This window comes from Chaetura pelagica, unplaced genomic scaffold (genome assembly GCF_000747805.2).
Source record: "Chaetura pelagica isolate M959 unplaced genomic scaffold, ChaPel_1.0 scaffold13, whole genome shotgun sequence".
Classification (NCBI taxonomy): domain Eukaryota; kingdom Metazoa; phylum Chordata; class Aves; order Apodiformes; family Apodidae; genus Chaetura; species Chaetura pelagica.
The window spans coordinates 4,016,267-4,040,990 of NW_009954543.1; the positions used below are offsets into that span (position 1 = coordinate 4,016,267).

The 24,724-nt window shown below is 37.3% G+C and overlaps 1 protein-coding gene across 1 annotated transcript in view; it reads right to left on the reverse strand.

Annotated features, from left to right (window-relative positions):
* The window catches only part of MTA3 (metastasis associated 1 family, member 3), a 158,702-nt gene that overhangs the window by 96,633 nt on the left and 37,345 nt on the right, over positions 1–24,724 (reverse strand). Inside the window, exons 4-6 of the mRNA XM_010004966.1 lie at positions 17,496–17,622; positions 3,036–3,099; positions 1,755–1,872 (exon numbers count right to left, since the gene is read on the reverse strand). Coding sequence (XP_010003268.1) covers positions 1,755–1,872; positions 3,036–3,099; positions 17,496–17,622 — 309 coding nt within the window. The remainder of the gene's footprint in view (positions 1–1,754; positions 1,873–3,035; positions 3,100–17,495; positions 17,623–24,724) is intronic.

The following is a 24,724-nucleotide window of genomic DNA, read 5'->3' on the forward strand; positions in this document are numbered from 1 at the left end:
CAGATTAAACCACCAGACCTTTGGTTTCTAGACAACTTGGTGCTTCTGAACCTTAATAAATAATGGACTGTTATTGCCTCCTAAAGACAGCAAAAGGACTGCATCACTTACTGCACTTTGAGGATTAATGGGGAGTGAGAAATAAAAGACAGTAACATACAGTGAAATTCTGTCCTCCTCACGTAAGAGAATTACTCATGTAACTGAATCAAGGAATTGGTTCAGGAAATTCAGCTCCCAAAGAGCTTAGTAACTTGAGCTTTAGTAAACACAGAATTTAATTTCAGAAAAAAATTAAGTGAAATTTTCATGGGAAAAACACTTACTTTTTATGTAGCATTCATTATTGCATAATTAGGCTCTGCTTTTAGTAATTTAAGTAGCAGAATTCAGTAGGAAAAAGACTTTGTCTGGCAGACAGCCCCAGATCATCCTGAAAAGCTAATAATTCAACCAGGTACTTCAGAAGCATATCAGTACTTCCTGGATACTTGATACACACATTGAGACAGCAATTTTCCCTGAGATAACTGTCCTCTTGAGCATATGAATGTCTACATTTCCCCATGACAGGCACATTCTACAGCAAGAATAGCGGTGTGTCATACTATAATCATAAACTTGTTCTGAAATAAGTCTGCAAGCCTTAAAAACAAATCTGGAGAAGACTTCCTACAGTTTGTTTCTGGTTATTAAAAGAAGACGTCAGAATAACAATGCAGGTGAGCTGCCAAACAGCATCCATTGTAAAATAAAACCTGTAATTTGCCAGAAATCCAACCATTCTTGTTTCATACAGCTCATTAAATAAGTTTCATAGAAGTAATACTTGGTTTGTACAAAAGAAAAAGTATGACAGAACAAAAAGCACCCATGATCGATGGAAAACACACCTTTTAAGGATACAAAGAGCATTCAGAACTCCTTTGATTTAGTGCCACTAGTATTCCTGTCCAGTAAATGTTTCTTACTAAGGAATAAATACTAAGATTCTTGAAAATAATACCTATGTCTAGATACCTCTCAAGAAACTTCTTCCTTTGTTAGCACTTAATGCAGCGTGTACACTTCACTGACAAAATCAGCTCATTTTAAAATTTACGAAGTGTAATTGCAAACATAACAAGACAGCTTCATAAACAACATCCAAACACTACATAAATATTCTATTTGAAATTTAGTTTAAAAGAATAAAGTTCCTATCTAGCAAAAGACTAAGGCACAGGTAGTTGTGCTAGATTATAAATAAAACTAAACTTAAAAATACTAGTGATTTTAAAGATAGGCTAAGGCTTGAAACATTTGTTTTGGTTCTGCTACAAAACAGACAGGATGCTTTGATGGAAGCTAGTATTTTAAAATAAGACAACACAAAGACATTTTCTTTACACAAAGCCTGTTTTAGAAGGGACAAAAATACATTTTTCACTTATTTTGCTATAATGATATTATTCTACAAAATAAACTTGTCCTCAGCATTCTTCCACAAGGCCTGTATCAAAGAACTAACTGGAAGGTACACTTAAATAAACACTGAATGCCTAAATTGTGCTACGCACAACCTTGAAATGAATGTCAACAGCTATTCAAGTACCCTTTCTTTCTTCGTAATATCTAGTGATATTTGTTAATTTTTTAAGACCTACTACTTTATCTGACTATGACAATTAGCTTAGTTCAGAAAGTCTGCATAAGTAATAATGCAAGATGAGAATTACTCTTTTTTTTTTACTAATCAAAGACCATACAGTTACCTTCTGCAAGCATGTCTGGCACATCTGCTTGGTATCTAGGTCCCACTCTGATTTCTCCCTTGTCTGCTAAAAGCGTTTTCAGTGATGGATCATACACCAATGAATAAAAAAAAGTATCCTAAAAAAGAACACACATTTGCAACAGCATAATGATTTTTAAAATTAGGTTTGTAAATCTACATCACCTTCCATTTGGTAATTATTAAAGTAACCTCCTTTGCAGAGTGCTTTACAGAGCACAAATTTGGTACATTAATCTTTATTTTCAATTATTCAGATGTTTCATGAATACTTTTAAATGGCTAATTGAAGCTTGCCTCATGACAAAGAGTTATTTCAGAACAGAGCAATAACAAAAAGACTTACAGACAAAAAAAATATCAACAGATTTTAAAAGAATTATCTGTTTTTGGAGTTTCCTATGTTTCTTTTCCTAAATAACTCTATCATACTGGCTTTGTATTATAAATTAGTTTCAAAAAGCATAAAACGCCATCAGTGTCTGAAAAAGACTTACACAAAAAATAGTATTTTTGTATGTGACACAGTCACTTGAAGCATAGGGCAAATCTTCTTTTCATAAACATTTTTACTGATCATCAGTGGTTTTGGTGTAGAAATTAAAAAACCCAACATGCTAATTTCACCTAAAAACCACTGTCTGCCTGATGTTAAATTAAGACACTCTGAAAGAAAAATATGGTTATTCCAAAAGGTATTTTGCAATACAATGATCTTTCTAATTCTTGGGGAATTTTCTTCCCTTCTGGTAAGGCTAAGCACCCTAAGCTCCTTCCACAGAAAATGGAATGTAAGGAGATACTTTCCATACATTCATTCAGAGCCCTTAAAATTGAACTCCTATAAGTTCCCCTCTAAAGGAACCTGTCTTGCTCTCGCTGTTCTTTGACTACAGAAGATTGTTCTTCCTAGAACACCTTTGGGGGTTCAGGGGTAAAAGGAAAAAAAGGCACTTGGATTCCCCCTTAAATACCCACACGACAGGCAAAAAGTCTCTATATTTTTCTTTTGTAAGATATCATATGAATTACTTGAAATTAATTATTTTCTAAATACAACATACTCAAAATGGAAATTTAAGACTGTAAATTAAGTATTTATCCAGTAACATACTTAAAATGATCATTGTCAGTAAAATATTTTTTATAATTTATCATTCAATAAAGGATTTTAGAAGTATTGCTTTCCCAATTAATAAAGATACAACCATGAAAAAATGCATACACCCATCCTAGTATTTACTCAAAAGTCACATCTTACCTCTTTTTCCAGATATGACAGCACAGACTCAGTCTCATTGAGAAGTGCAACACTGCATTTTCCCCTACACAAACATAAGGAAGAATTGGCACTTTGTAAAAAGTTCAGATTTTTTTTGAAGTAAAAAATTATTTATAAGAAAATTATCTAGACAGTTTATAAACTTCTACATTAGTAATATAGTAAAATGTACTTCACCACACTTTTAAGATAACAAAATTAACATCAAAGCAACAAAATTAATTACTGTACTGACCCAAGCACTCAGATACATAAGAATTCTGCAGAACTAGGAAACAGTTTCACAAATAAGAGAAGCAATGAAGGAAAAAGAGCCCAGTAAACCATAAATACACATACAATTAACAAAAAGGCCTGGATGAATGGAATATCACCTCCTAGTGACTCACCTCCAGTAAATTCAGTATCTAATTTGAAAATAAATAATCGAAACTAGAAACAATGTAAGGTTTTGCCAATAGGCTGGTAAATACTTTTCTTTCATGAATGGAATTATTTCTAACAATTAATCATGGAGTTGTATTCACTTAGTCTATGGCAACATTACAATGCTAACTACCACATTTTTGTGCAGGCTGCCAGTAGAGAGCTTCCCATGGCTCAGCATTGATACAGATCTGCCCATGTAGATAACTCAGTGGAAGTTTGACTCCAATACCCTTACCTTTTCTCTCTCCTCTATCTCATCCCTTTCTCACCCAACATTCCTTTGGCCTCAAATTCTTCTGCCTCCAACTTCTCTGCAGAATTATTTTTAACAAATGGTATTTTAAAGAAACACACATAGATGTGGATGAAAAATGTTAAGCATGCTGAATCACCTTGCTAGCAACTGGCATTTTTATGCTACAGTTTTCAACGGAACTACCATTTTTTATAATCATATATATTTATCATCACCTTGTACTTCATGCACTGAAGTTTCTTTCCATTTCTAAGAGTTTAGTCAGTATTTACCAGGAGGTTCCAGTGGCCTGATACACATGGCTATAAGGACCCCTGTCCAGAACACCCTCCTCCCATAGAACAGACCAGCATACAAATACAGAAAATATAATTATTTGCAAAGACATCCTTGATTTTAAGGTAACATCAAAGCAGTTGTTGTAAAAAAGCACTGTTCATTCCAGTTGAGCTCAATCATAAAGCATTAGACACCAACTGTTAGCAGCTGATTATTGAATGAACATACCCAGTTACTGTCTTACTCATTACCAAGGCACATCAAAGGATATCAGGCTAAATCATCCATTAAGTCTGCAGTTTATGACCTGAATGTCTCTTCATGCCCATTATTTGTCAGGAGAACCACACCACTGAAGAAAAATGGTGGGAAGATAAGAGAAAAAAAATCTGAGCCCCATTCACAACAGCAGAGGAAAAGATTGCTGCAGCAGAGAAGCAGGAAACCTTCTCTACATGTGACCATGCCTTTGAATGTTTTTTGAAGCTTTTTGCCTTCATAAACCTAGAACATTTGCTTCTAAAAATTAATTGCATTATACCATCAAGTCAGTTTGTCAACTTTATTTTAAAAGATTTGGTTTGTGTGTGTGTCAAAGGCTAAAGAGGTGTTTACCTTTCCAGTTTGCTCCTATTCCATATGGCTCTAATATGCACTCTCTCCATTACAGCCCATCCTTTCTTAATTCCAAATATTGCAGAGGCATTTCTTCACTGTCATAGTGACTCCAAGAATATTTTATTGACTGACCTTAACATTTTATTACTGGCAATGTAAAAAACCAATTTCTATAATCTGGAAACCTTCCATACTAACTACAAACACTTTAGAATCTTTACCAAATACATAAAAGCCTACCACTTATTATTTCCTCTCTTTTTCCATCAGAGGAAAAACCTCTGAGCCTATTGTAAATGGTCTACTGGGTCTAACCAAGCATCTAGTTCAGTATATTGTCTCTGGCATCTCTCAATCATGGGTGCCTAGGAAATAACTTCAGCGAATACAGATTTGCAATGATATATCCCTAAATATTCACCAACCACCACTGCACTTTTCATCCTTTATTCCAATACCAAGAATCAAAGAGAGAAAGTTAATGTGGTTTAAACCACATTATGACAAGACTTTAGAGTTCTGGCTTTTAGGTATATATCTGAAAACTCAGCTTCTCCGGATTTAAATAAATATTCTCCTCACAGTGTTCTGTAACTTCATTTTTAATTTTTTCTACATCATTTCATATAATTGGGATGGATGGAGCTATATCAAAGAATAAATGTAGGAGGATAAAATCTGACTATTCTAACCTAGACAGTCTAGAAGGGAAAAAAAGAAGTGTGGGGGGAAGGCTAGCTACCAACAGAGACAAAGTGAAAGACAATACACAATGTATTTAGGAGATTGTAAAAATCAGTTACGGACTAAAATATAATTATACACTCTTTGCAGACTCCAGGATTTCTGAAAGTTTTGAGTATTATTTAGACTAGTAAAGTATAATGCCATAGTTTCATTGCCCCATTGGCAGAACCTCCTGGTATGTGACAAAAATAACCAAACTAAGGTAAAAATTGCAAAGACATAACAAACTTCTGTGAAATGAAAAAAAAATATAAAAAATTAAAATTGGAGAGTTGTCTAATATTTACTTCTATATGAAACCTTCTATCTCTTACCTGACTTTGAGTCTCTGATTTAAGCTATACTCCTCCACCAAACAGCATTCTTGAATTAACTGGTATTAACAGAGTGAATTACTACTAAATAGCACCAGTCTTAGTAACATTAATATTTAAACTGGTTTTGACCTTTTTCTCAAATAAAAAATATTCAGAAAAATAATTTTTACTTCCTACAGAATTCAGCAAAATTTATCTTGTTGAGGGAAAGCTTCAGCTACCTCAGCAATGTACAAATAGTTGCAAACAAAAAAATGAGGTAGCTTTTATGTCTTCAATTACAATTTAATTCTGATGAGACTAAATTGTCCATTCAGAATCCTTTCTGCTTTTAGTTGTGCTGTGTATTTAAACTGGTCACAAATAAAAAGCTCTTTCATAGAGCTGAAACAATACCAACAAATTTGTTATAATATTAAACCAGTCAGCAGTAAAAAGAAATTTAGAGGTCTTGCAATAAAAGAAGACATCAAAGCTTGCTTACATATATGCTCATGGTATTACTGGCCTTTAGCTTATGAACCAGTCAGAGTTCAACTGCCTCCCCTGTCTAGAGACCAGAGCTACAACTCAGAACTTTTTTCTTTACAGCAGAAACTATGTGAAAGGTGTTTTCACATCTTACACCTCCATTCACTTGTTAGAAACTCTTCTGCTCATGCATTTTTGTATGCATCCCAGGCTACTCCACCAGTAGGTTGACAATTCCTTAGGGATGCCTAACAACCTATTTCCCCACACCTACAATCTACTTCTATACTTCAGTGAAGCCCTTCTGTTACAACATAAAAATGAGACTCAAACACTTTCCACAAAACAGTCTAAAATACTACTCTGGAAAAAAAGCTACTTTGAAAAAAATACTTTGTTGTAGAAGAAGACATGTTATGCCCATATTTAATAAGGGTAGAAAGGAGGACCCTGGGAATTACCGACCTATCAGCCTCACCTCTGTGCCTGGGAAGATCATGGAACAGATCCTCCTAGAAGACATGCTAAGGCACGTGGAGGACAAGGAAGTGACCCAGGACAGCCAGCACAGCTTTACCAGGGGCAAATCCTGCCTGACCAACCTAGTGGCTTTCTACAACAAAGTGATTATGTTGGTTGACCAGCGAAAAGCAGTGGATGTCATCTATCTGGACTTCTGCAAGGCCTTTGACACTGTCCCCCACAATATCCTTCTCACTAAATTGGAGAGATATGGGTCTGATGGGTGGACAGCTCAATGGATAAGGAACTGGCTAGATGGTCATGTCCAGAAAGTAGTGGTCAATGGCTCTAAGTCCAGATGGAAAACAGTGACAAGTGGTGTCCCCCTCAGGGGTCAGTGCTGGGTCCAGTGTTGTTTAGTATCTTCATTAATGGTATTGACGGTGGCATTGAGAGCACCCTCAGCAAGTTTGCTGATGACACCAAGCTGGGTGGTGCGGTCAATATGCCAGGGGGACGGGATGCCATCCAGAGGGACCTGGACAAGCTAGAGAAGAGGGCGCAGGTGAACCTCATGAGGTTCAACAAGGCCAAGTGAAGACCCTGCACCTGGTCTAAGGTAGCTCAAGATATGAATACAGGCTGAGGGAGGTCATGCTTGAGAGCAGCCCTGTGGAAAAGGACCTGGGGGTACTAGAGGATCAAAAGCTGGACATGAGCTACCAATGTGCAGTTGCAGCCCAGAAGGCCAACTTCATCCTGGGCTGTATCAAAAGAAGTGTGGCCAGGAGATCAAGAGAGGTGATTCTGCCCCTCTGCTCTAACCTGGTGAGACCTCACCAAGAATACTGCATCCAGCTCTGGTGCCCCCAGCACAAGAAAGATGTGGACCTGTTGGAATGTGTCCAGAGAAGGGCCACGAAAATGATCTGAGGGCTGGAGCACCCCTCTTAGGAGGACAGGCTGAGGGAGTTGGGGTTGTTCAGTCTGAAGAAGAAAAGGCTCTGGGGAGACCTGATAGCGGCCTTCCAGTACCTGAAGGGGGCCTACAGGAAAGCTGGGCAGGGTCTTTTTACAGGGGCTTGCAGTGAGAGGACAAGGGGTAATGGTTTTAAGCTGAAAGAAGAGAGATTTAGGTTAGAGATCAGGTGTAAATTCTTCAGTGTAAGGGTGGTGAGACACTGGAACAGGATGCCCAGAGATGTTGTGGGGGCTCCATCCCTGGAGGTGTTTAAGGGCAGGTTGTATGAGGCTCTGAGCAGCCTGTTCTAATGGAAGGTGTCCCTGCCCATGCAGGGGAGTTGGAACTTGATCTTTAAGGTCCCTTCCAACTCAAATAATGCTGTGATTTCTTTACCAGCCCTAGCAGAAAGATAGGAACATATAATTCTAAAACCAAAATGCTCACCTTCTACAAGTGAAACAGCAAAGCAATGAGATGCTAATGAGGATTATACAGACATGGCAAGACACATTGGTCATCATGGTAGGTAGAAGCCACAATACAGCGAACCCAGGTATTACGCAGAGATAGGCTCCAACAGGCCTTGCAAACTAAAGACAAAAAAGTGTCACATTTGAGTGAGACCCAAGAGCGGAATGAAAAACGTGAGAATATAATTCAGAAAAGACCATGGCAACAATTGGTATTTAGAACAGAGAAGTACAAGATTGTCCTTACTAACCGGCTCCAACAAAGACAAAAGGTGATGACAACCAGCTCATGAATTTAAGCTGAATGAAAAAAGTTGTATCAAAGCTATCATACAAGACAATGTTATGAAAAATGTCAATACAATCTGGTTAAACAACCTAGAGCAAAACACCAAATTTTCCAGGAAATATACTCCATGCATTTCTGGGGAAAAAAAAAATATATATATAAAAATTGAGACTTCTTGTTTTTTTTCCCTAAAGTAATAAAAAATATAGTTTCAAATCTTTACCAGAATTTTAAAAACTGATGCAAACACTGATCTTTTAAAACAATTTAAATAAATCAAAATCAGCAGCAACTGGTTTGATATTTTAAATTCTTATTTTGGCACAGCCCATACTTTTAAACTGGTGAACAGCTCCACAATTCCTGTTCTGCTACTCTTGGAGGTTGTTTCTTCATGTTTTTACCAGGTAAGTATGACAGCCCATGAGATACAAATGTTATTTTATATAAGGACTTATTGGAAAGAAATTACAAAAGAAAGAAAACACCTAGTGCCTGTTGACCTGGACGAACTCCAGAAACGGAAAATAAACCTCATGGGTATGGTATCATGCCACGTCTGTTTCCTATTGTAATGCAGATGCAGTCTGTGTGAGAATGATGCAGCCTAAGAACTCTCAGAACTCAAAGCTCTGGGTTCCTGCCAATTCAATTAAACTTGATGCACACTGGTCATTCAGATACAAGTTGAAGGAATAAAAAAAGTATGTACAGACATGATCCCACCGACACTGAAATTCTGCTATTAATAATTACTGTCTTCCTGAGTATGACAGAATGATGTTGGGTAATTCTATACAAATATACCAATTGTATCTTGTTGATCTTCAATAAGATATGTTGGTCTTTCAGTAGAGATTTAGAACACAAAAGTGTGAGTCACTACCTAAACAGTCTGAGGAATAAAGTAACAGGAGATAATATTAGGAAATATTATGCTTATGAGGAACATCTGATTTGATTTTAACATATGCTACTACTTCAGTGACAATCAGAGATTAAACTAAAAACAAGATGCATAATGAAGAGGGGCAGGAAGGTTTTCTTCAGGAGAACTCAGGAGTAACCTTTCCCACATTCTGCATAAGGTAAAAGAAGGGGGAGAAAAGGAACAAATGGTGAGTACAAAAGGAGACAGCTACTTTAAGTAAAAAAGTTTTTTCCTGAACTGCCTTAAGTAAGAAAGTGTTTTAAAGATTTCCGATCAAACAAGCACTTTGAGCTAAGTCTTGATCCTTTACAAGCAGTCTAAATTGTAGTGATGATCACCAAACCACAGACTAGGAACTGTGGAGTCCAAAGAGCTTCTGCTAATTATATGAAATTGATTGCCCAGTCATGGGAAGTCAGTAGTAAGAGTACTTATGTATCTTACCTTTAACCAGCACAGAATTATGCTGACAGATACATTCCAAAGTACTCATAGCAAATTTCAGATTCTCCAGATTGCAAAGGTGTTTACAACTGGAGAGCAAGCTACTGCACAACACTAAAAATAAGAAGCTGTTGGAGTGAAACTAGAGATGAGAGGGCTGGCCCCTTCCAAATCAAGCCAGTCTATGATTCTATTTAAAAAAATAAAAATTAAATCATCATCATTGTGATTTATCCTTTAACAGACTCCTAACTAGAGCTTGACTTTAAAATATTCAATCAATATCGACCACTGACAGAGGAAAAATCTGTGTTGTATTGATTCATACTTAACTGGCTCTAATTGGCTCTGCTCCCTCAGAGAGCCATCTCAAACATGATCAAAAACAAATCCAAAAGACAAACAAAAAGAATTTCATAGGTGAATATTACTGGGATCTGTAACCAACAAAATTATACCAATCTCCCAAACAGTACAAGATTGTGTATCTATGGTCAAAAGATATATCAATAAACATGGTATTACCTAATTAACACACTCTTGATGAAACAAAACAGAAGGCACAGTAAATTAATTTATGTTCCAGTAAATGAACCAGTAAACACTAGCATCTAAAGATACACACAGATCATTTGGATGACCCAGGCTTTTTATACTCCATGGGGATTTTAGTCAAAAAACCTGAGTCTTAATCCTAATTAAAGCTGGAGTGCTGATTGGTAAGATTTAATGGCAGTCTCCTGGAGCAACCACACACAACTGACATGGATTTAAAAGTAATTTGTAGATGTTCACTTTTTTTTTGCATTTTCTTAAGGTTCCATATTTTATATAGTTCTCACCAGTGTTGTCCAGTTGCAGCACTCCCGACGTGAAAGAAATTTACAAAAGACAAAATTAAAGGAGACTTTGCATTCAGTAACAATTTACAAAGTGCATATGTTTGAACTACTGCATTGTTAGCTGAAGAGCCACAGCATTCAACAATTCTAGCAGAAGAACTTATCTTGATAGTTGCAGAAAAAGTTAATAGGTAAATGTATGGATTTGTGAACATACACACGTTCAGAAAAAGCTTTAACACATTAGCACTTAAAACTGGACTTACACTGTTAAAGGTCCAGTTTACACAACTGACAATCTCATGTTCTGCAGTTGAGAAGGGTCTGTGAGAAAACACTGAGTAGAAAGAACAACACACTGAGTGCCATAGAGAGGTAAATGTTTTCTTGGTCTGAAGTCAGTAAAACTACATGTTTTGATAACTCAAAACAAGCACAATCATGTACATATTTTCTATAAACTATTACAGGAAACTCAGTTCATTGATGTTTTTCCTCTAGGAATCAATTCATGCTAAAAAAGTAAAAAAAAATAAATTGTTACCTTTTAACGCAGCAGCAGCAAAGCACGTGTATTGAACAAAAACACGGGAGGCTGGTTAGAAATGATTTTTCAGTTTGACATTACTTCCTTGCCCAGCTCAGAAGCAATACACATCACTGCGTGCAACTGAATTTAAAGTTTTGCACCATATGAAAGACTCCTACCTTGTAATTATGTCACTATAGGCAAACATGCTGATTCTCAGGTAGTTAAGTGATATCCTTCCACCGATAAACATACTTTTTCTTAAACTGTTAGTAGTACTGGCTATTGTTGACATCTGAAAACAAGATTCTTGCCTAGATTTAACTTTCACCTTAATTAATGTAAGAATTCTCCAAATTCTATTGGAAAAGAAAGTAAGAAACAGGAAAAAAAAAAATAATCAGATATGCTTTGAAAGTCCCCTTGCTCTAAATAACCTCAATCCAGAAAGGAGAAATTCCTTTATTAACAATCCAAATCATTAGATAAGCACATGTCTATGCAACACAGATTCACTCCTTATCGAGTCTGATGTATGCCAGAAAATAAATTAGGCTTAAGGCTCAAAGTAAGCTTTTAAAAATTAGCTAAACTTTGTATCTCACCTATATATACATATACACACATATATATAAGGTATATAAATGCATATACACACAACCCTCACGTGCCTGGAAGTTCCAGTTTGCCAAAAATGCCAAACACAAGACATCTTGAGGTAATATCACTAAATCCTAAGGTGCCATTCTTCTATAAAATTACCTGTCTTGAGTTTCAGACCTTGGTGTGTTTTAAGTAAACCCCCCCTCACAAAAAAAGTATTTATCTATACCTTAGTTGTTTGAAGTAGCAATAGTAGCAAGTCCTGATGAAATAATGAAAAAGAAAGCACAACATAAAGAAAGCTATAATATAAAAATATTTATTATGCACCTAAAAAGCATCATGCTCTTATAGGCAGCTTGTAAGCACAGCATGTTTTTATAAACTGCACATACTTACTCCATGTTTTCTGAAAGAGCTTCAAAATGGTTACTAAAGAAAATTAACTTTTGTCTACCCAGAAGCCATGGGATAATTTTAAAAAAGACAAAATACAAAACAAACCAAACAGCAACCAATGAACACAAAACAAACACAAAAATCAGACACAGTGTCCTGGTTGCCCAGTGGAAGCCCCATCCCTGGAAGTGTTCCCAGTGGGAGGTGTCCCTGCCCTTGCAGGAGGGTGGTAAGTAGATGATCTTTAAGGTCCCTTCCAGCTCAAACCATTCTAAACACTTTGCATGCTTACACACAGAAATATGCAGAGGCTCCAAATTTCTTGATAAAAATCAAAGAACTCTTCTGCACAAGCAGACTATTTGGAAGGCCTATTATAACACACATGCACAGGCATTCTGCAAAAATACCTTCTCCCTAGTCATATTATTCAGCTCTTAATAAAATGATCGTACACAATCACAATCTTTAACAGGCTCATAAAGTCCTTTCTGTGTGGGAATGAAAGCAATAAACCAAGCCAAGAGGATTTTAAGATCGTTTAGGGTTTGCTTGTTTTTTGTTAAATAAAGGCTATGTACTATAAGGATTCATAAGTTAGCAAGAACTGAAGATTTCAGAATCAGAGTTCAGAAAGCTTTCCTGAATTAAGGCCAGAAATACATAGAAAGCTTGAATTCGCTGCTTATGTCAAGCATTAAATGTAATATCCAAGAAATAAGAAACATTTAGATGATTGATAAACAAATACTCCCCATTAAAGTACAGGGTGTAGATTCCTTAAGAGTTATTTGAATAATCTCCATAATGACAAGCATACATATAACGCACAGATACCATACACAGCCATATTGAGTCCAGAAATCAAGCTCAGCAAGAATTTCTGCATTGTGAGGTTGTGTACAAGAAAAGCAAAAACTACTCAGGTGAAAACAGTCTCCAGGAGAATAAATAAATAAATAAATAAATGCTATGCGACTAGAATCCCTGCACTTAAGATTGGTACAAACACAACTAGCAACTGATAAAACTGCAAAGAATATAGTATATTATCCGGCAGTTGGAAATTTTTTCAAACAAGCACAGATGTCTCACTGAAAAATGTAAGTTAATTCAAGCACAAACAGTTGGGATCACATCAACAGTCACTGCACAAAATTGTGTGGCCTGAATGAGGTAAAAGAGCAACTAAAGAGGTCACAGCAATCCCATACTGCTCTACTTTAGTCCCAGAGGACTCTTAAAAACCTGTATTCAAACTATAAGTTACCAGAAAGACTGATGAACAGAAGTAATGTAGCCAATTTCGTTTTTATTTACTCAAGATAAGTATCTGTCACCCTGCCATAACTAAGAAAGAATTTTGAGGAAGCAGGAATTTATTCTTTGACCCCAACAAAACCCCACACAACTTTAACAACTAAATCACCAATTCGATAGCAACCAAGTACCTATATATTTTAATCCTCTTTCCCCTTCACAAATGGCTGCCACTTTGAAACTGCTCCATTCTCAAGCTCTTTAGACTTTAGTTATATAATATTAAAGCCTCTTTTTATTTTGCAAAAAATAGTTCATGTTTCTCTTCTTTTTTTTTTCCTTAAGGAAGACAAGTTATTGCAGTATAGAGGTGCCCTAAAGATTCACACATGACTTTATTACAACATCTGAGCGCTTGGCTCATGTATGCTTTCTAAACACTCAAAAAAGAATAACAATAATTATTATTATACCACTAGAACCACAGCCCAAAGAATTAAATACTTATTAGTGAACAAGAACGAAGCAAAGATAATGAAATGGCAAGATGAATCCTGATGGAGAAATAAATTCTTCTACACAATTCATATGAAGTATTAAATTTAAAAGCAATTGCAAAATATCTCAGAAGTTAAAGCAATCTTTTACAGCAAGCTAAATGTGTTTAATCACCTACTAACTACTGAGGACTTAAAAAAGAAAAATAAATTTAAAACCTAAGTCAGAGAACCCAGTGCATGTCTCCAACAAGATAACCATTGGCAGATTTTCATACAGGGGACCTGCTTCACCAGGTGCTAAGTTTTATGATGCATTTTACAGCACTGGAAAACAACTTCACCCTTTATGACAACTTTCAATACTTTTTTCCACCCCATGCCTTCCAATGCTTTTCCAACATGTTGTATTTGGTCATGCTCACATCTCTGAGAACCCAAGTCAAAGCACTGAACACTTGATCTCAACTCAGCCCCTTTCTGGGACTGGCACTGCTGGCAGGAGCCATCTGCATGGAACTCTGGGTGTATTCAGTGTGCAACATTCATGAAGGAGAGTGTTCAGTGCAAATCTGCCTGGCAGTGCAACTCTGCTACAAGGACACCTGGGGATTACAGTGCTTGACAATGCTGCATCTGTAATGTGCAGGAATTAGGAAGTGTCGTGGTTTGGGGCCCAACAAAGGAGCAGCCCCATGGTCACTCACTCAACTAACCCCCAAGCACACTCTGGGATGAGAAGGACCAAGCTCCTGGGTTGAGACAAAGGACAAGGAGGGTTCCTCACTGATTAAGGTCCAGGGTAAAACAGACTCAACTTGGAGAAAAAATAGTAATTTAATTTCACACTAATCAAACACACACAGGACACAAACAACACACAGAGCAGGGCTTGCATATGTTACCCCACCCCTCTCTTCTTCCCCAGCCCAAATTCCTTTGCTCCTGGTTTCTCTCCCTCCTTCCTCCCAGGGGCACCAGGGGACAGGAGATGGGCTTTAGAGTCAGTTCACAGGCTGGTGGTTCTTGCCACTCCTTCCTCCTCAGGAGGGATTCCTTACAGTCCTTCCCTGCTTCACCACAGGATCCTTCCCATGGGAGAGAGTCCTCCACGAACTTCTCCTTCATTAGTCCTTCCCACCTGGTCTGGAGCTGCTCCAAGCCTGGGCTTCCCACAGAGTCAGGGGCTGCTTCGGGAACAAACTCCCCTGGCGCTGGGGTCTTCCAAAGCTGTGTGATCAGAGTCCACTGGCAGCAAATCCTCTGGCCACAAAATCCAAGTCCACTGGCCAAGTTCACGCCTCCTGGTGCCCCCAAGGAATGCTCCACCACGTTCCTCCATGAGTGCAAAGGCACAGCTGCCATCTTGCCATCGGTTGCAGGGAAACTTCTGCTTGGGCACCTTCTTCCTCACCAGCCACCAGCGCCTTCTCCTCTTCCCACACAGCTCTTCTCCCCCCAAGTGCCTCTCAGCTCAGGTGTTACAGCTGTTCTTTCTTATGTTAATCGCTGAGGCATATCTATTGTTCTTCTAATGGATCTTTGGTTGGGGGAGCTGCTCAGCTTCAAAGCAGAGCCACTCCTGTGGCCCTTCCCCCGCTATCAAAAAACCCACCAAGCCAAACCAGAACAGGAAGAAAGGAAATAATTCACTGGAGGGCTGCTACTAACCTTACACATTTGAGAAGACAGGGGAAGGAGTTGTTCCACTGGTAACTTCACAAAGAAGTAAAGTAATAAGCCTTGCCTTCAAGACCCAAACTGGGTTGGGCTAGATGATCTTCAAGATCCCTTCCAACTCAGTCCAGTCTGAGATTCTGTGAAACTAGTACATCAGCTGGTGCTGTACCACATGCCATCACAATAAACTGGATTTGTTCACTTTTAAGGTATGATAACTAAAGGGAGAAATCCTACTCCTGCCTTCAGTTACTTAATTAAAATATGTATAAGTAAGACAGAGCTGGGATCCTTTCACAGAAGCACAATGATAGGAGAAGAGGCAGTAGACAGCAAGTTTCAACAAGGGAAATCCCAATAAGCTGACGGGAAAAAAAAACCCACCACAACAGTAGTCAAACACTGAAACAGACACACAGAGAGGCTGTGGAAATTTCATCCTTGGATATTCTGAAGTACTGATGGGAGAAAGTTGGAGGACTACCACCTTCACAATATTTGTATCACCTTTTACAGGAGAGCTAATTAATATAAGTTATGAAAGCAACAGAGCATCACAGAATCTGAACATTAGCATGTTAAGAAGCTAAATGAGTATTTTGCAGTCCCTTCCTTCTTGTTTCTTTTAAAAATAGAGTTAAGATTTCTCAAACGTCATTAGACTACATAAAACTTGCTCCAGAATTCATCTGGTAAAGGTCTTAGTAACACGTGACAGCACAGCCCTACAGCACTCATCTATTTTAAAAGTAGATGCAAGTCATGAACTCTGCCTGCTGTGCAGTGCTGCATATACTATGAATTCACTTGTTTTTCTGGCTACTTTGTGAAGTGTGTAGTGGAGGACCTCTACTGTATTTGCTCCCTGAGTTGTGAGATGAGATGACATTTGCAATACTACTTTCTATGTAATCTCTCCATGAAGAGAATACTTTATTTCAATATCTAAATGTCAAAGTAAGTAAAAGAAACTCTGCAGGATTATTATCTCGATGCTGTAGTTGGAGAAGCAGAGATTTGACAGTTAAATGACTTTCTCAAAGTCAGAGAACAAGTACCTAAATCAAGCACAGGAGATTAAAATAAAAATTTCCAACTTCCACTTTTTACATTAGCAGTGAGAAAGATAAGCCACACATTTGTCAGTGAGAGATAACACACATATATACATATACAAAGTGTTTATCCTATCAGAGCATATAAACTTTTTTTTGGTAGCTTCTCATTTATGGTCTGAAATAGCTAAGAGGGGCTCAATGCAGTGAAAAAATGAATGCAATCTAAGAGTCCTTGCTTTACCCTTACACTTCCCACTTGTCACTGTGCTCTTTCTTTTCCACTTCCAGGTATATCATCCTCCTTCCCCACCCAAAAAAAATTAATTGCCTGACTGCTAAGTAAGAGATGACATGAGCACTTACATGATTTACAGATAGAAGTGAACACACCCTTTTTGAGCTTTCTTCCTTAGGACAATTAAAAACAATATTTGAAATGCTTTTGCAATATTTGGCAAAACTCAATAACAACCTCCTCACTTTTACTGAAGTAAGTTAGGGCAATTTTGTTCTTAAATCCATGCAGCCCTAAATTGCAGATCTGAACACTGAGTCACTGTCTCCTTCCAAACCCATCTGTGGTTTCCCTGAGCAGAACAAACAGTCAAACTTCCTCTGGCCAGCAGAAGAATTAATAAAACAACTCTTCCAAAATAGGAACAGACATTATCAACTGTCACCCCATTTGGCAAGTCAGGGCTCTCAGACTCTTGTCCCTTCCAAGGTTCAGACTTGAAGTAACAGAAGGAAAAACCAAAGGTGGTTCCAAAGCAGTTCATGGGACAACCTGGACAACTCAGCTGTGATCAATCACATTCTTTTGCGAGATAAAGGCTGAAGCAGGCAATCCTCCTCAACAGAATACACAGATAAATTGTATTTACTTTTTCTCACCTGATGTGTGTTGCCGGAAGAGACTCATACTGGCGAGAAAGGAAGAGCTCTCTGTGCTTCAACTGATGTTTCTGTTTATCAGTCAAGTCAAGCTCAATTGTAGTTTCTGATTCTTCTTCAACTTCTTCTGCAGAGAAGCAGAGCGTAGGTCGAAATTAACTCTGTTGCATAATGCCATTGCAGCCATTTCACTTGACATCCCTCCACCCCTTAGCAACCTCCCTTAGTATTTCAAAGAAAAGACTACAATTTTATGTAACTTGACAGATTATTATGTATTTTGAATACTATACCTTCTACTTAAACTTTTTTTTAAAGTTACACCTCTCTCCTACTATGCATTGATGTCTTTCACACAGCTGAAAGTACAATCCTGACAACACTAATAATTTTTTTCTTCTGAAATCTTTTTCTCTTGGGTGCGTCCTGCTTTCTGACCAGCTCTGGTTGAGACTTTACATTGCTGATATTGGTATTACTAAAACTTTTACAGACGTCCTGCAGAAAAGCACACTTTCTACAAACAGAAACTTACTAAAACACCATTGCAGTTTAAGACTGCAAAATCAGAGGGTAAGAAAACTGGAAAAGCCTACTGCCTTCCATTATGCTTGCTGTATTACATTACATTATTGCTTGACAGTAACACAGTTTATTTTCATACCTCAGTAAGATTTAAAATTATTTCTTATGTTGAGCAAGACAGCACTACTTAATCTACAAGACAGAACCTATAACAGCAAGTCATAAGATGTATAGGGGGTTTTATTAAGGGTGCTTTCAGTTGAAAACTATCTTTCATAGTTATTCCAATCTGAAATTCTCTGGTATTACCTCATATGATAAAATCAAGCAAATAATTACCTTTTAAAGATTTAAATCAACTGTAAACTGGGAATATAAAGGAAGAAATAAAAGAAGATACTAGAAAGCATCACATACTGAGTTAAAGAGCAACATTCACAGTGGTTGTGACCATATCATATGATGACAGACTCTCCAAAATGGCTACTCTGCGATCTTCATGGCTGAAATCTGCCTTCCTAGTGGATTCTTGGGACACGCAGAAGTTGAATCTATACTTCATCTAGCTTCCCCAAAAAGTCTCACTGAATACTATATGCAAAAATACAGACACTTCAAAAATCTCTCAAGATTTGGAAATTTTCTGTGCTAAATGATCTACCAGCTGCAAAACTAAGTGTACTTTATAAAACATGTCTCAGAAACTGAACAAAGAAACTTAAGCTTTAGGTAGTATTTCATGTAACTGCCTGTAACAGATCACTTCATTCACTCTCCAACAATAACCATTTTTAGAACCTACAGACACTATCTCAAAATATGAAGCCTGCCTGCATCCTCATGGCAACCGCAGTTCTCTCCAAATCCATAACTTTATTATTTTATTTTAATCATGCTTGTGTGTAGCTCATTCCATTTCTAGCCATTCTTTCCATAAAGGCGATAAAACAATGCACTCTGATATAACCAATGCCTTCAAACCCAATTCCATCCTATTTAAGCCTTATCTTGCTGTATACTATGCCAGTAATTTTCCTTGTTTTGCCATGTTTTTTGGGGAGACAGAATGAAAAAAATAAAAATGAAAACAAGACTCCCCCCAGTCTCACCTAACAGCCAGGCTCAAGACAAACCACAACTCAGTTCAGAATTATTCTGGCATCTATAATACTAACAGTAAAGAAAAAAACACAACCAAACAAACCTACCAAACAAAAATAAAACCAAACCACCACCAGCCTATGCAAAGAGAAAGCATTTTTTCTAATTCAACAAGTAATTAAAGACAAAAAAGAGGAATTAACGCTAAAAGGTTTGTTCTAAGCAATTAATAGCTACTACTATTTATTACAATAAATGAACATTAAAAGCTACATTTGTATTTCAAAGTTCAAGCATTAATATTTCTCCTTAAAATATGAAGACATGCCAGGGGTTGCTTAATTGTTTCTTTTTTTTTTTTTTTTTTTTTTTTTTTTTTTTTTTAAATCAATGTACTGCTTGTAGTATTACACAAGTCCAAAATTCTCAGTTGAAAAGTATCAAAGCAAGGCAATCTTGTGTTATAATGATCTGAAAACAGCTGACAAAAAGCAGTTCATTAGAAAGCAATTTAGGCATCAAAAACCAGGTGTCTGGGACCCTTTTATGTTGACATATTCATATTATACAGAACACAGGATTATGTGGCTGCAGGGAGCCAGAGATTATATTTGAGCTTAAAATGGCTTTAGACACCTATGCTCAAGCATCTTAATAGCTCCTTCAGAATAATAATTTGAATTAAAAAATACTTTAAAAAAAACCAAAACCAACTTTAGTCATATATCTATGCTACGAGTCTTACATAAAACAAAAAAGTGTTGATCCTAGAGCCTGAACGTAATCGTCCTTCACATACACATGCTAAATCACTCTAAACATGAAACACTGTAACTTTTCTGTTGCAGTTTTAGAAATAAAACACTTTTTTTACTCATGGTGATGTGACAAGTTCAGTAGTAAGTAGAACCATGACCAGTCACAGAACAGTTTTACTCTTAATACAATATAATTTATCACCAGGATTCTTTTACAATTATTTTTTTAGGCATTATAATATAAAAATAATGCTAACAGTGGGATTAGCATTTAGTCAAACAACTAATAGTTGCCTGAGCAGTAACACAAACGTGTACCAGGGAAGGAAACACTGGACAGAAAAAAAAGAAGTGAGAAAACTAAACCTGCTTGATGGAAAATGCAAAACCAATTTGCTTGATGTCAATAAAAAGAATTCTAAATCTCAACAAACCTTTAGATAACTGCTTTTGAACCAGGTTTTTGTATAAATCAGGCTCTAACACCTATTAAAAGAAAAGTGATTACGAACTGCCAGTAGTTTTAGAGATCCCTTCACCTTTTTGACTCAGATTTGCAGCATGTGAGAATTCTTTTGCCACCCAGGGAGAGATTACTCCTGTCAAAAGGAGTGAAATAGAAGGTACCTACAGGAACTATGCACATTTGCATAATGTGCTACTAAACAAAAGCACATCTTCAGAACTCAGGAAAGGAAATACAGCAATGGCTGTGAGCTAGCAAATATTGTAATGGAACAATATGGCGATGACATACACAGGCCTCATTGTTCCAAGACGAGTGAGAAAACAAAACTCCATTTGAAATTGCTCAGCTCAAAATGTTTTGAAAGTCTTACTTATGACTACAAATAGTATAATCAGTTTTTGAAAATGACATAATCCCCCTCAGGCCTTGGGCAAAGTTCAAGTTAATGCTGTTCTGCAGTACTTTTCCTGGTTTACTAGAATTATTATTTAAAGAAAACATCCTGTAGAGCAAAAGGAAGCATGTCCAGTGAGCTTTCAAACCTTTAGGTCTATTTATTATACATGGGATTTCTAATCAGCAATAGTAAATACTTACTTTGATCCTGAAAACCAGAGTGATCTGGTGATACTTTCAGTGGCAGAGCTGCAGACTTACCCTTCCCCTTTTTCCCTCTGATCTAAGACTTCACAGACTCAATCAAGCAATGGATACTGAGAAGAAACTAATCCTCACACATTTTACATATGCATCACCACTTTAAAAACATTATGAACTCTTGTTTTCCTCTTCCATTTAGTTTGTGGATTCATTGTTCAAAAATGGTGGTGTGAGTGAATGTGAAGAGGCAACTGTCCATGCCACCTAAACTTTGTATACAGTATCTTTGCTTATAGTTAAGTAATGTGATGACTCAAGCTTGCCACTAGGAAGAACTCCTTGTTTTTACAACTAAAATAAATAAACGGAGGGCAAGTCTCTAGAAACACAAGAGTCAAATTTAGTGTAAAACAGATTTTAAAATTTAAAAAAATCAAACAAAAACAATTAAAAGATAACAATATTTTAAATGCAACTCAAACCACTCTACAGTTAACCATTAGCTAGCAAACAAGTTAAATTCCTCTAATACTGTTAAGGATAAGTTATTAAGTCAAAATAACCCACCATTATGCTTCCCTTTGTCTTCTGCACCAGAAAGTAAGAAATATTAAACACTGAAAGCTTTCTTCAGAGAGAAGTAAATCTTCAGATTCAAATGGAAGAAGAAATTTTCCCCTCCATTGCCACCAAACCGCTGATAGCATTATTTTCAGCTAGAGCTTGGCTAGATCATAGAAACGTGGAAACAGAAATTCAGACTAGGAGCTGCCTCAGGAGGTCTCTAGTAGAAACACCTCCTCAAAGTAGGCTCAGCTGTGAGGTCAGCCCAGGTTACTCATAATTTTATTAAGCTGGGTCTTGAAGACCTTCGAGGACAGACCACACAGCCTCTCCAGCAACCCAATCACAGTGAAAATCAGTCCTATTTCAATTTAGTCACTGAAAACAGTCCAACTCAACCTTCTCTATCACCTCTCCACTGGCACTGGGAGTCTACCTCCAAGCTGAACATGCTCAATTCCCACAGCCTCTCCAAGAAGGGCAGGTGCCCATAATGGTGTCCACTGCTGAACTTGCTCCAATATATCAGCAACTTTTTTGTATCAGGGGCCTAAAACTGGATGCACTGCCTAGGTGTGATGCAATACTGCTGGATACTCAGGGCGGATAATCACTTGCCAGGATCTACTGGCTACACGCCTGGTGATACAGTCCAGAATGCTGTTGGCCAACTATGTTGCCAGGGAGTTGCTATCTGCCAGCAGACCCAGGGCCTTTCTTGCAGAGCTGCTCCCACAAGCCCCTTTGTCATCAGCCGGTATCCCTGCCAAGGGCTCTTCCTTCCAGGTGCAAGACTTGGCATTTCTCCCTGCTGAATATCTTCAGGTTCACAGAAGACCATTCTCCCTGCTTTCTAGGAACCCCTGACTACCAACCCTTCCCTCAAACGTATCACCTGGTCATTCCCCACAGTGTGGTGTCGCCTGTAAACAAGATGAGAGTGCACCACATTGTCTGCTCCAGTTACCAATAAAGACAAGTCCCTATAGGGACCCTGTGGGACTCCACACACACTATGAACCCTTAAGCATCACCTTCTGACTCATACCACGCAAGTAGTTCTTTATTCACCTACCTGTCCCTTAATCCAGATCAATTCCAATTCCTTGGCCTGGTGTGCCTATAAAAAAATGCTTAGTGCTGGCACAAAAGAAAAAAGCAGGAATAACAGACTTAAACTGGGAGGATGTGATGGGAAAAACCAAGGCCAAGACTGCTTAATTATATCAGCAGTGTAATTGAAAACTGAGGTGCATTAACTTCCTACATCTTAAACTTAATTGCTTCCAATTTTGAAAGCATATCTCAGCTTAGCTGCATCTGGCTTATACAAGTTTAGATGGAAATTTAAATCATTACTACAATTTGTGGAGTTGCAGCAGTTTCACTAATTATGTTAAATTTACACTGATCTAATATAATTTTAAAGATATTTTCAGTTCACTGAATGCTACTAGGACCTTCTTTTAGAACAGTTTCTAAACTTTTTCACTTTCCTGTATACTTTTCTTCTTCTATATTCAGCCCCAAGACTACATACATCATAGGTATCACCAACGTATTTTAAAACATATGGATAAAAAGCTGAGAATGCTGAACAGCAGCAAGTTTACAACACACATGAAAAGATGGATGTGCACTAAGTCTTATTTAAGCATAGCTGTTTGTGGCAAAAAAAAAATATTTAAAAAAATCAGCTTGGCAGTTAGATGTTTATGGCACTAAATTACAAATTCTGGGGGAGAGTAAAACTCCTTACTGCCAGTTTAAGTACAAAACAGAAACATTAAGTCTAACCATCTGAATTGTTCAGTGTGAGTGAAGAGCCCTCTTAGGTGAGCAGTTGGCCAACTTGCTCATCTTGCCACACATTGTGTTGTAATAACTTAGTTGTGATATTTAACCCCCTACTGCTTCAGTGAAGCAGTTTAATCAACTTTGTGAGGTAGACTATGCATTATTATACTGTCAATTTGCCTGAAAAATTGTTTACCAAAGCTGAATTCATTAGCTTCGCTCACACCATGTCTGTAAGTACCATGTTCAGATGGTTGTTGGAATATATATGTAACATCAGTTTCATATCTGCTGTTACTGTCAGACGTGATTAAAAATCTAAAGCATAATTTGCATGGATTATGAGTCATTCAGATAATATATTAATATCTAACATGTGAATCTGAGCAATTCTGCAGGTAGGAAAAAAAAAAGTGATCAGTTCTTTACAGGGAACAGATGTACTTTTAATTCATGTTGGATAACACAGATATACGCATGGCCTCTGAGGTGTTATCCAGTTTTCTTACACATTTATCCAGGTATTCCTCCCATACTACTTCATCATGCTTTTTCTAAAGGTCACAAAACAAAGAAATAATTACACTGTATAACCACTAAGAACTCATGTGCCACACCTACTCTCCAATAAAAAAAATTACTTCTAAAATAATGCAAAAGAGCTTTTTTAATACTTTAAAGTGGCATATTAAAACCTCAAAGAACAGTCAGTTATAAGTAACTATCTGATGCTTATCATAGGCCTGAAGCAAAAATACTTAATGAAAACTATCACAGTTTTCATTACCAGAGAACTCCACCTTCCAAAACCTGATGGATGAGTTTTTGGGATAACTGGTTTTGAAAATTCTTTAGAGCAAGGAGCTTGTGGGTGGAAGGCAGGGAAGGATTACTTCCATAAGTAGTATGAATCATAATGTGCTACATTAATAAATCTATCCTAATGAACTAAATGCAACATGAATAAACACAAGAGTAAGCACAATAGTTTTTTAACATTTTTCCCCCCCTCTCCTCCTTGCCTGGTTTCTGTCTCACCTATTGAAATGCAAACTCTTTCAAATTAAAAAAATACCCTCTCACGTGGATCAAAATGTGCTTGGTCATAGTACACTTGTATGAATTGTAGCAACCTGTTGCAGGATGTGTGAAGTAAGTGTCCTGCACGGTGTTCCATTAAGAAGCTTGCTAATAGTAGCAAGCAGCAGACTCAAAATTGTTCCACAGAAACAGCTACTTGCAATTTGATTAATATTTTCAATGTCCAATTAGTAGCATCCAGCTCATTAGCTGAACCAGAAGCCTATTGGCAATTTTTCCAAATTATACATTTAGAGCCATAGCGGGAAGGACAGTGGAAAGTTGTAGTTCTACCCCCAAATTCAGGCTGGCAGACCTCCCACAGAGCAAAAGTG